We start from the raw sequence: 12,638 nt of genomic DNA on the forward strand, positions 1-12,638 counted from the left end.
CATTTTGCAAAGTTTTAACTATCAGCGATTCGGTTGGATCGATTTACTGAGTTTGACCGATTTTTACCGGTTCACTACGAGTTTAACTAGTTTATAGCGGTTCTCATTCTTGTGCGGTCTAATTAGCGAACCGGACCGGTTTAAAATTCAGTTCACCGATTTTTCGGTCGAACTGACCGGTCTGATATGATTTTTACAACACTGGTTTGGTGTTTAAATTTTTGTCTAACTTATTTTTTGTTGTAAATTTTGATTTTTTTAAAATAATTTATTTTTATATCTTTTAAATTAAATATTAATTTTTAACTTTTTTTTGATAATTAGACACCACTTTTTAGGCATTATAACATTCACTTTTAAAGTATTAGAAATATACAAAATATTTTGAATCATTTTAATAGAATATATTTTATAACAGATATTAATAAGATTATTTCATATATTATTTATGGTAAATATAATTGATTAAAAAGAACAACACTGTGACGTGCACCGAACCTGGGCCTCTGTGGCCTAACTAGTGAAGGGGTACTGAGACCTCATTTTAATTAGTTGTTCTCTATTTTTGGGCCTAATTTGGTTTAGCAGTTATCTTTATGCGAAAGAAACAAGAACAACCAAGACCCAAAAAACAAAAGAACCAAAATAAAAACCATATTCCAAGACAAAAAAAAAAAAGATCATATTCATAAATATTCATAAATACGGCTACAAATGAGTAGAGTTATATCAAGCTCAAATTTAGTTCACCAAAAATTATGAGCAGACTCAAATAACAAAACATAATCTATAATTTTATATTAATATATTATAATTTATATATTAAAAAAATTTAAAAAATCAATTTTATATATTGACTATATATCAATTATAAATTTTTTATTTATGTACTACATCAAAATTATATATAAAAAATTATTATAAATTTTAATATATATAATCAACCCAGTTCACGAGCTAATGAGCTGGTCGACTTATTTAATTCATGAATTTAATTTCAAGCTCAAATTCGGCTCACCAGCTCACGAGTTTAGTTTATTGAGCTATTAACGAGTCGAACTTGAACTGGCTCATGAGCTGATTTAACTCACTTCCAGCCTTATTCATAAAGATCAGCATCTGACATACAAAAAAAATCTGATTTTAGTTTTAAAAAATTAATTTTGATAATGCAAACTGATATATCTAATAGAAGGAATATAATTGAATAAACAACTACATTTTACATTGATTGCATTTTATATATTGACTATATATCAATTATAAATTTTTTATTCATGTCCTACATCAAAATTATATATAAAAGACACTAATATATATATATATATATATATATATATATATATATATATATATATATATATATATATATATAATCGAGCCAGTTTACGAGCTAATGAGCTGATCGGCTCATTTAATTTATGAGCTTAATTTTAAGTTTAAACTCGGTTCATCAGCTCACGAGTTCATCTTATTGAATTATTAATGAGTCGAGTTTGAACTGACTTATGAGTTGGCTTAACTCACTTTCAGCCCTATTTATAAAAATCTGCATCTGACATACAAAAAAAATCTGATTTTAGTTTAAAAAAATTAATTTTGATACTGCAAATGGATATATCTAACAGAACGAATATAATTGAATAAACAACTATATTTTACATTGACCGTATGAATAATAACATTAACCGTAACAATATGTCTAAAAAAATAACTACATACATTTTATATTGACTGCATGAATAATCATCTAATAAAATGAATATAATTAAATAATTATATAAAATATTTTACATTATCAACACATCAAAATTAAACTCTAATTCTAAATATTAATTTCTCCTTTTTATTTCCCCCATTTCCCACATTCAAAATTACTCCAATAAACAATATATTGTATGCATTACAAGTATTTTATATATTTTTATTATATGATATTTTTTAGAAATGATTATTGTAACTATTAACATATACCTGTACCTGTAACAATGTCTGGTTAAGTCAGGCTTCATTATTATGGACATCAATCCTATTGATTTATAAAGCAAATATACTTCTACGTCTTTACATTGATGATGATGCATATAACTTATATGCCTCTATTCTATTATATAAATTAAAGTGGTTGGATTATATATTTTTTAATTGCTTTGTTTCACATTCTTATATATTTTCTTATTTTATTATAAAACCTAACACCCAAGCTTTCACATGCATGCGCTTCAGTTTTCACCTCCAAATAAATCTCCAATGCAAAATCCTATTGTTATTGTACGTTATCTCTTGGTTACAACAATAGTTTAACATATTAATAATAATTCCATAATATCTGTACAAATATTACAATATTACTTTTTTCCGTATACAAATGTCAAAAATGATATGTTAGGTTTGTTCATTATTTAATTTGTACTGGAACAATTTAAGTTATGTATGCGCAAATCAAGATCACATTAATAATTAGAACTAGCCATATATAGTTCCAACCTTTTATTAGTAGATTGATATATGGACATGCCAATACCACTCCCTTATTCTAACTACCCTATTATGTAGCTTGCTTATACGAATGATTATGATCTTTCTTTTCGCATCTTGTAAACATGACTATAATTAGCATTTAAGTTCCACGTAAGGAAAAAAAAACGCATTAAATCTACTAAAATATATTGAATTATCTTTAACATTTGAATTAAATTCTAATTTCGTTTCTAATTTTTAAAATATTTTATTTTTATTTTAAATATTTTATTTTATTTTATTTTATTTTTATAATAAAATTAAATTTTTTTTCTAAAAATATTTTTTTAATTATAATTATAGTAGTCACAATAATTATTTAGTTATTTAAAAATGAAAATTATATAAAAAAAGAAAAAAAATAATAAAATATTTTTGCAAAAAATCAATTTTAATAAAATAAAATATTTAGCATGAAAATAAAATCTTTTAAACATTAGAAAATAGAAGTATAATTTAATTTAAATATTAAAAATTGAAGTGTTAGGAGATTGTATTTTTGTTAAATTCTATCTAACATTTAATTATCAAAAGAAAATTAAATAATTTTACATCATTAAATACAATTTTATACCATTAAAAATATTATTAATAACTAATTAATGACAAAAATCACAAAATTTACGAGCGCCTAAACTTTCTCTTATAAATTAAATGAGTACTTTATTCTAAAAAGAACTATGCAAAAAATAGGTTAAATCGTGAACATCCAAATAACTGATTCAATAAACTTCTATAAACTAAGTACTTGTGTCAGATAGAGTTTGACCAAAAAGATAATGGAGGTTATATCTCTGACTTGTCCTAGTTTACGTGTCACTACCTATTGGCCGTCCTATTCAATGCATTCACCCAATCCAATAACCAGTAATCCTCTTATTTAATAAAGATTATGTCACTTAATATGTACCTGATCTAGAAGATATCCTAGTGTGATTCACAAGTTACATATAGTATTAATTAGACTGGTACTATTTTGTCAATGCTAAATACCGAATTACTGATGGGGATACACGCACAAAAATAAATAATTGTTTAGCCTATCGGTTGGTCACTATATATAGAAAGTCTAGAAGGGGATTAATTTTCCAAGTAATAACCAACTCAACACATGCATAGATAGTTAGATACAGGCCGGGGGCACCCCCATCTAGAAGGCATAGTCAATATTTTGTTTTCGGTTTAAAATGTGACTTCCACTTTTTAGATTTATAAAAAAATTAATACGTAGTTAATACTTAATTTAATTTTTGAATTTACAAAAATAACTTACATTAATAGTTTGTAAGACAATTTTTAAATAAAATTAATTAAAATTTTAAAAATTAAATTAAAATTTATCTGTAAATTTAATAGTCAAATTAAATATTCTCTTAATATATTTAAAAATACGAAGGAATAAGTGAATATAAGAGTACATTGAATATAATTTTATTTATCAAAATAAAATTTTAATCAAGAAAAACTTTTAACTATCACTTTTTTTATTAAGTTAACCTATTACACAAAATATGGATTATTAAATTATTTTTTTATATAAAATATACAACAACAAACAACAATAACAAAGCCTTGTCCCACTAAGTGGGGCCGACTACATGAATCAAACGTTGTTATTGTGTTCTGTCATGTATTATGTCTATCGAGAGGCTGTTTATATGTAGATTTCATTTGACCACCTCATGGATGATCTTCTTAGGTCTTCCTCTGCCTTTCGCCCCTTATCCATCTTTCATCTCATCCACCTTCCTAACTGGATGTTCTATCGGTCTTCTTCTCACATGTCCAAACCACCTGAGACGTGATTCAACCATTTTTTTCACAATGGGTGCTACTCCAACTCTTATCCTTATATCTTCGTTCCTTATTTTATCCAACCACGTATGACCACTCATCCATTTCAACATCTTCATCTCTGCCACATACTCAACTTATTTTCATGCTCCCCTTTAGCCGCCCAACACTCCGTACCATAAAGCATAGCCGGTCTTATAGCGGTGCGATAAAATTTACCTTTAAATTTTAAAGGCACTTTTTTGTCGCATATAAAATCAGATGCACTCCGCTATTTTGACCAACCTGCTTGGATCCTATGGTTTACATCCTGTTCAATCTTTCAATTATTCTGTATGATGCACCCAAGATACTTAAAACTTTTAACTTTTCGTAGGATATTATCTGCAATCTTCACCTCTATATTAGGGTTTTTTCTTCTCAGACGGAACTTACATTCCATATATTCTGTCTTGCTACGGCTTATGCGCAGACCATACACTTTCAGAGCTTCTCTCCATAATTCCAACTTCTTATTTAGGTCTTCCATTGACGCTCCCATAAGGATGATATCATCGGCAAAAGGCATGCACCATAGCACAGGCTCTTGGATGTGCTTTGTGAGTACTTCCAAGACTAATGTGAAAAGGTATGGACTTAAGGATGACCCCTAGTGTAATCTTATACCAATGAAAAATTCCTCTGTCACACCACCTTGAGTCTTTACACTAGTTGTGGTTCCCATCATACATATCTTTAATTGCACGAATATATGCGATCCTTACTCTCTTTTTTTCTAAAACCTTCCATAAGACCTCCATTGGTACTCTATCGTACACTTTTTCCAAATCAATAAACACCATATGTATATCCTTTTTATTACTACGATACCTCTCCATCATCCTTCTTAATAGGTATATCGTTTCAGTGGTAGATCTGCCTGGCATAAATCCAAATTGGTTCTCTATTACTTGTGTCTCTTTTCTCAACCTCCGTTCTATCACCCTTTCCCATAACTTCATGGCATGACTCATAAGCTTGATCCCTCTATAGTTTTCGCAACTTTGTATATCCCCTTATTCTTGTAGATAGGTACCAACGTGTTCTTTCTCCACTCATCAGGCATCTCCTTTGACCTTAAAATCTCATTAAAAAGCTTGGTTAACCAGTTGATGCCTTTTTCTCCAAGACCCTTCCAAACCTCAATCGAGATATTATCAAGTCCTACTACCCTGCCATTTTTCATCTGCTTTAGAGCCTCCTTTATCTTGAAGTTTCGGATCATTCGATAGTAGTCAAAGTTTTGATCTTCTTCCATTGTGCATAACCGACCAAGGCTCGGAAGAGTCTTCTGTCCCTCATTAAATAACTCGTAGAAGTAGCTCTTCCACCTTTCATTAATCTTCTCCTCTTGAGGTAACACCTCTCAATCCTTATCCTTTATGCACTTAACCTAATCTAAATCTCTCGTTCTTCTTTCACGCCTATTTGCAATTCTACATATATATTTTTCTCCTTCTTTTGTGCCCAAAGACTGGTAGAGACCCTCATATGCTCTTGTTCTTACTTCATTTACAGCCACTTTCGTCTCTTTTTTAGCCACCTTGTATTTTTCCCAGTTATCTGCGTTGCAGCATAAAGACCACTCTTTAAAGCACTCCTTTTTTTATCTTTATCTTATCTTGTACACTTGCATTCCACCATCAGGACTCCTTGTCTCTTGGTCCGATTCCTTTAGATTCACCAAAGCTTTCTTTTGCTGTTCTTCTAATAACTTCTGCCATCTCCATCCACATCTCTTCCATGCTTCCATTCCCATCCCACTTTGCCTCTTCTCCTACCCGTCTTAGGAAGCTTCTTTGTTCCTCACCTTTCATTCGCTACCACCTCGTCCTTGGGTTCTTCGTATGATGTCTTTTCCTCAACTTTTGCTCAACACGAAAATCCATGACGAGCACCCTATGTTGTGTTGTCAAACTCTCTCCCGGGATAATTTTACAATTAATGCAAAATTTTTGGTTGACTCTCCTCAATAAGAAGAAGTCAATTTGAGAGCTTGTCATGCCACTCTTATAGGTTATAAGATGTTCGTATCTCTTTTTAAAACATGTATTTACGATGAGAAGATCAAAGATTGAGGAAAAATCCAAAATAATTTTACCCTCGGCATTGATCACCCCGAAACTATGGCCTCCATGAACACTCCCATATCCAGTCACTTCTCTCCAAACATGGCCATTTAAATCTCCTCCTAAGAAAATATTATCTCCCAAATGTATGTCTTGAACCAAACTCTGTAAATCCTCCCAAAATCTTATCTTATGTTGTTCGTCTGAACCCACTTGCGGTGCATAGGCGCTAATCACATGGAAAGTACCTCCCTCCACCACAAGTTTGATAGAGATGATCCGATCTCCCACCCTCTTGACATCCACTACGTCATTCTTCCACTGCTTATCCACAATTATTCCAACCTATTCCTATTCTTCACCTTTTCTGTATACCAAAGTTTGAAACCAGAAGTATCCAACTCTCTAGCCTTCGCACCAACCCATTTTGTTTTTTGTAGGCACATAATGTTAATCTTCCTCCTTGTCATGGTGTCCACCACCTCCATGGATTTTCCTGTTAGAATGTCTATGTTTCATGTCCCAAATCTCAACCTTATGTCGTTTCGACCTTTACCTTTTACTTTGTGAACTAGTTTATTTACCCTCGTCCGTTCACATAAACGCGAGAACCCTTGCTCATTTAACACTACATCCGGGCACAAATGTAGCGGCTCTTGCTCATTTGACACCGTATTCGAGCCATACAACGCGTTGCTTCCGGGCAACGACCTAGCTTTAGCGCAATAATGTCTTTGATTCATGTCATGGGGGTTCGACTATATTTTTATGTTGGTTATCGAAGACCTAACACAACCCTCCTCCTTTATCTGGGTTTGGGATCGGCTATGTACCGCAAGTGTAACATAGGCAGAGTTATTATATAAAATATACATTAAAATAAAAAAATATTCTTTAGAAATAAATTAAGAAATATATATAAATAATAAATTGTAACTGATCTTGTATTTTTAAGAAAAATTCTGTTAGGGAGACAACGAATAATCTTGATAATATGTACAATGAATTTTAAATTTGGCCTAATACAAAAAAAATCCAAACAATTATTTCAAAAAATTAACAATCTCAACCCTAATTTATCAATAGAATTTACCCAAATACCTTCTCCCTCCCTCCCCAACCGTCTGCTACCCCATTCTCATCAATCATCCCACCTCTTCAGCGTTAGAAGCTCTCTCACCGGCCATCAAAAAAGCATCCACATAATTATTAAAATAACCATTCGATTACCTAGTGAAATGACCATCTAACATTTATTAATTGTATATATTTAAACTGAATCAAACAAAATAACCATCTACATACCTAGTAAATTGAACATCTAGCATCTAAATTCGTCAATCTTCAACTCACTCGAAGCAAAGTACAACGACAGCAACAACCCGGACACAAAATCCTCGATCCTCTCTATCAGACTCTCCGCAAAATCCCTTCCCTTTGAAATCATCATTCCAAACACGAATGCGCCGAAGATCAACTGGATCACGATCAGATCCGTCACGAATCTTCATCGCCGGTCAAATAATCGTCATCAGATGACGAACACCAAATTGGAGAGGAGAACCCAGCACGGACACCAGGAGACTCTTGTGGCCCCTTTTCGGCGAGTGCTACAGCGATGACCAAAAGGATCCAGACCGCGATGTCGTTACATTTTTAGACAGCTGAACAGTATCAGATTGCATTTTACGCGACATTAAAAATTACAACACGTTATTTACGTATAAAATAAAAAATACATAATTTCTTTGTAACCAAATTTTTATGTTTTAAAATTTAAAATTTAAAATTATTAAGAATTAATTAAATCAACTATTAATTAATTATAATTTCGATTTTATATCTATTATACACATTATACACTAATTTCATTTGTCCTGTGCTCTCTTAAGAATTAGAGAATGGCAGCCTTGAATAGCAGAATGACCCCTCCATATAGTGTGTATGTATGTTGTTGGTGTGACAGTAGTAGTCAAAGTAAATGTAGAAGGCCTTACATCAACCCAATTGGAGCACCACTCGTATATGCTTACGTCACACTCACAAACTCAAACACATTCTCAGAAAAGTCAAATTGCAAACTGTCTTAATCAATCTCTCTCCCCCGCGTTTATAAATCAAACCCACCCAACCAACCAACCCTAAACCCTCACTTCTTCTTTTTTATCATTTCAAACTTGAAACAAACTAAACCCCATGATGACGTGGACCATCAAGAGAGAAAGAGAGCCTGAAAGCATAGCCATGGCCAACTATCTCATGCTGCTTTCTGGTGGTGCAGGACTTGAGAGAACCACCACCACCACCACCAGCAACAACCGTGTATTCGAGTGCAAGACATGTAACAGGCAATTCTCGTCGTTTCAGGCACTGGGAGGCCACCGTGCAAGCCACAAGAAGCCGAGGCTCATGAACGGAGAAGACAGCAGCAGTGATGATAGCCATGGCTCTCCGGCAAAGCCTAAGACTCACGAGTGCTCCGTTTGCGGCTTGGAGTTCGCCATTGGCCAAGCTTTGGGTGGCCACATGAGGCGTCACAGAACAGCACCGCCACCACCACCGCCGCCACCTTCTTCAGACGTGACTAGCAATAATAAAAGAAAGAGAGAAGTTATGTTTGTGGATCTGAACTTGACTCCCTTTGAGAATGATTTGGCATTCTTGAAGATTGGACAACCAACAATAACTACTCATCCTCCTAACTTGGTCCATTGTTTGTAACTACTTCTGCTACACATACATGAAGCTTAGTTATTAGCTTTTTGGAGATACTTATTTTAATTTATTTATTAAACTTAATTAGTGTATGTATGTATACCAGAAAAAGCCATATATAGCTGCTAGCTCCTCCCCTCCATCGATACTCTTATCTTCTTAGCTTCCATTTCTTTCTTACTTTATTCTATTTGTAAATTAATCACTTCTTTTTTCTATTATTATTATTGTTCCTTCTATTGGATTTATATACGATGCTAATTCTTCTTGTTCTTCATATAAAAGAAAATTCTGCACATCTTGTTCGTTTGTTTAATACTACTGTCTGGCTAAGATGATTTGATTAATTAGCAGCATCGATGCTAACTACAAGATAACTAATAGGTAGGAATGCTTCCACATTGCAAATTAGTGTAAAATATATGTCGCTTATGCATGTTACTTTTAACTATGGATAATCAAAAATGCTATTTATATACTAAAATTAGTCATTAACGTATTTATGTACAAATATATGTATAATTTAATTTATTTTTAATATATATTTATATTTTAATATGTATTTTATATTAGTGATATTTTAGTGACTAATTTTAGTGTACACATTATTCATGGATAATTATGGATATGATGGTATATATGAAAACTCTTTCGTGTAATCTGCCACTTATCTAATTTTCTTTAATGTCCAACTATACATTATTGCGGCTTGTATTTTCAATTTTCTTATTGACTAAATATAGAAATTATTTTTAATTAGTTAATATTAATTAATTTTTTATTATAAAATTATTTGTTAATTTTTATTTTTTAGAATTTAGAATTTAAAAATATTTTATAACAAAAATAATTAAAAATAACTGACATTAACTGTAAAAGTTTTTTTTTTTTTTTTTTTTTAGATTCTCATGGTGGATACATTATTTTTCACACTAAACAGCAGTAGTATACTCATTTTGTTATATGGTATATGGACCTCATTTTCAATGTAATCAGCTAATAGCTACAGTCAATTGACTTGCATTAACTTAGTGATTCTGTCAATTAAGAGGGACACATCTTTGTTTGATAATCACACATTTTGATTTTTCCTTATATATAAAAATAAATAAAATAACAATATGTTGGATTGGTTTTATTATAGTCACACGGTCTAGAAGGGAATTCCGTGCAGTTGGCTCCAACGTAACAAAAATAAACCCTTTAAAACTTATCTTAGCATAGTAGTAGCCATCTAGAAGTTATTTCGTTCTAATTCAATTGTTTCATTCGTGTTCATATTTAATTTCAAGGTTTCTTGAGGAATTTAATTTATTTATTTAATTAATTATGGATTGTGTGCATATATATGGTAGGTAGCTAGAGCTAATAAAGTTGATGTGGTAGTTATGGTAGATTTAATTAAGCACTAAAACTAATTAGTTAAAATGACACAGTCAAATGGAGTTCAATTATGTTTCGGTTTCTCAATTCCATTAATTTTTTCGGGAATGTTTAATAATAAAAATAAATTAGTAAAAAATAGTTAAAATTATTTTATTTAGCCTTTATTAATTATTATAATAATTAATAAATACTAAATAAAAGGCAAATTTTGATATTACTATTAGAGTGGTAACCCTCTCTAAAAAAAGGTTACCAATAACCCTTTAAGAAATAATTATAATAATTTTAATTTTATATTTTTTTTATATTTGAAATGGACAAAATTCTCTTAAATTTTAATATTTTTTAACCCAATCTTTGTTCCCATCCTACTAAATTACAGACAAACGATTATTTAAGGAAGATGAGTTCTTCTTCTTTTAGTCATTGTTTGATGAAGAACTTGAGGGTTGGTATTATCTCTACCATCTGATATAGTGACAACAAAAGTTGGGCTGGTTAAAAGAAAATATCAAATTTTAAAAGAAGTTTTATAATTATGTAAAACAAAGTGGAATTTAAATTTTAATTATTTTCAAAGGATTATAATACTGGGAGTGGGGAGCAAGTTATACCAATTATTCACACTAACTAGATTAGAATATATTAGATATATCATGCATCTAGAAGATTATTTGTGAGTGCATTTTTATTTTTAATTACAGGAGAACGAAACTGACGGGTCTTCAATTATTTTCTTGGATGGGAATGCACGGAATATTGACACTTAAGTTACACAAACCAAAAAGTAATTAAATGACAATTATATTGATCAATTTCATGTCTTTTAGTTCTGAATTAAGAGAATATTTTTATGTGATTATCATTAATGATCCGATAAGATATTTCTTGGTTGATAATATATCCAACAATGCAACATCCATAGAATACATTTTGGTTTGACTTCATCATAGTCATTATCACAATCTGATATTTCACTATGATTTTATATACAGCTTGTCATTAGCAGCAATTTCTTTCTCTTTGCTGAGCAAGTCACATTAGAGACATTGAATGAGCAAAATGAATAGTAAATGCTAGATGTACATATTCAAAGGCGACTTTTATTGTCGCCCTGTTATCTAGAATTTCAAAAAAAAAAAAATCGATTTTCACATTTTTCAGTTCATTGATATCATCTTGATGTAGTAATGATAGGTTTCGTCATTTTAAAAACAAAAAGCAAAATGGTAATTTTATCCGTTAAAAGATCTGAATACTAGAAGAATTATATCATGTCGGTTTTGGACATCAAAGAGACTAAGAATTCGTCTTAAAAACAGTAGTACCAAAATAATGACAATTTATAAGACCCATTGGCTAAGGGTCAGTTTGGGTAAATATATAACTTAATTAAGTTCCTTTTGAAAAAAATAGCTTAAACAATAAATGGCTATATTAAAAATAGCTTATAAATAAATTATTTTATATTTAGTTTTTTAGTTCTAAAGTGCTTATTTTATAGAAATGTGATAAAAAGTAGTAGTATTACGAAAGAAGTCATTTTTTTCATAAGTCAAAAACTAAAAAAAAACTGCAATTTAATTTTAAAAATTATACCAGACATTAATACTGATAATTTTTTATAAGTCAAAAGCTAAAAAAAAAGTTACTTTTAAAACTTTCTAAACGGGCCAGAAGAGGCCTAACAGTATTTTTAAAGTTCAGTGAAAGACACAAATTTAATATTAATTTTCGAAAGTGTAAATTCTAAGGTTTTGTTAAGGATTATTTCTAGAAGTGTTGGTCATCTTGCACACGGTGACATGGATCATACAGCGAGTTGGCAAAGAAGAACAAATTACTAGCTAAAAACCATGTGAATATATAGACATTGATGATAGGGTGTTATATTTTACGTGCACGACAATGAAAATTATGTTAGGCTAAAACAGAGTCTAGAAATAGCATACGAGTTTGTGCGTAAGAGGGGAGGCTAGATTTTTAGTATGGGCGTTGTCGGTCTAATTAAGAAGCTATTTTTTGTGCTTTTGTTGTGGGTCAAAACTTAAACACGATGGAGTTGACTTCCAAATCATGTTTCATACACAAAATCACTCTGATTTTTGTGATTTA

The 12,638-nt window shown here is 30.8% G+C and overlaps 1 protein-coding gene across 1 annotated transcript; it reads left to right on the forward strand.

Moving 5' to 3' along the window:
• The first annotated feature begins 8,456 nt into the window (after positions 1 to 8,456).
• LOC112712297 (uncharacterized) lies at positions 8,457 to 9,426 on the forward strand. Its single transcript, XM_025765143.3, has one exon. The coding sequence runs from the start codon at positions 8,619 to 8,621 to the stop codon at positions 9,141 to 9,143; it is 525 nt and encodes a 174-aa protein (XP_025620928.1). The 5' UTR covers positions 8,457 to 8,618; the 3' UTR covers positions 9,144 to 9,426.
• The last annotated feature ends 3,212 nt before the right edge of the window (positions 9,427 to 12,638 follow it).

Source organism: Arachis hypogaea, chromosome 9 (assembly GCF_003086295.3).
Source record: "Arachis hypogaea cultivar Tifrunner chromosome 9, arahy.Tifrunner.gnm2.J5K5, whole genome shotgun sequence".
Taxonomy (NCBI): domain Eukaryota; kingdom Viridiplantae; phylum Streptophyta; class Magnoliopsida; order Fabales; family Fabaceae; genus Arachis; species Arachis hypogaea.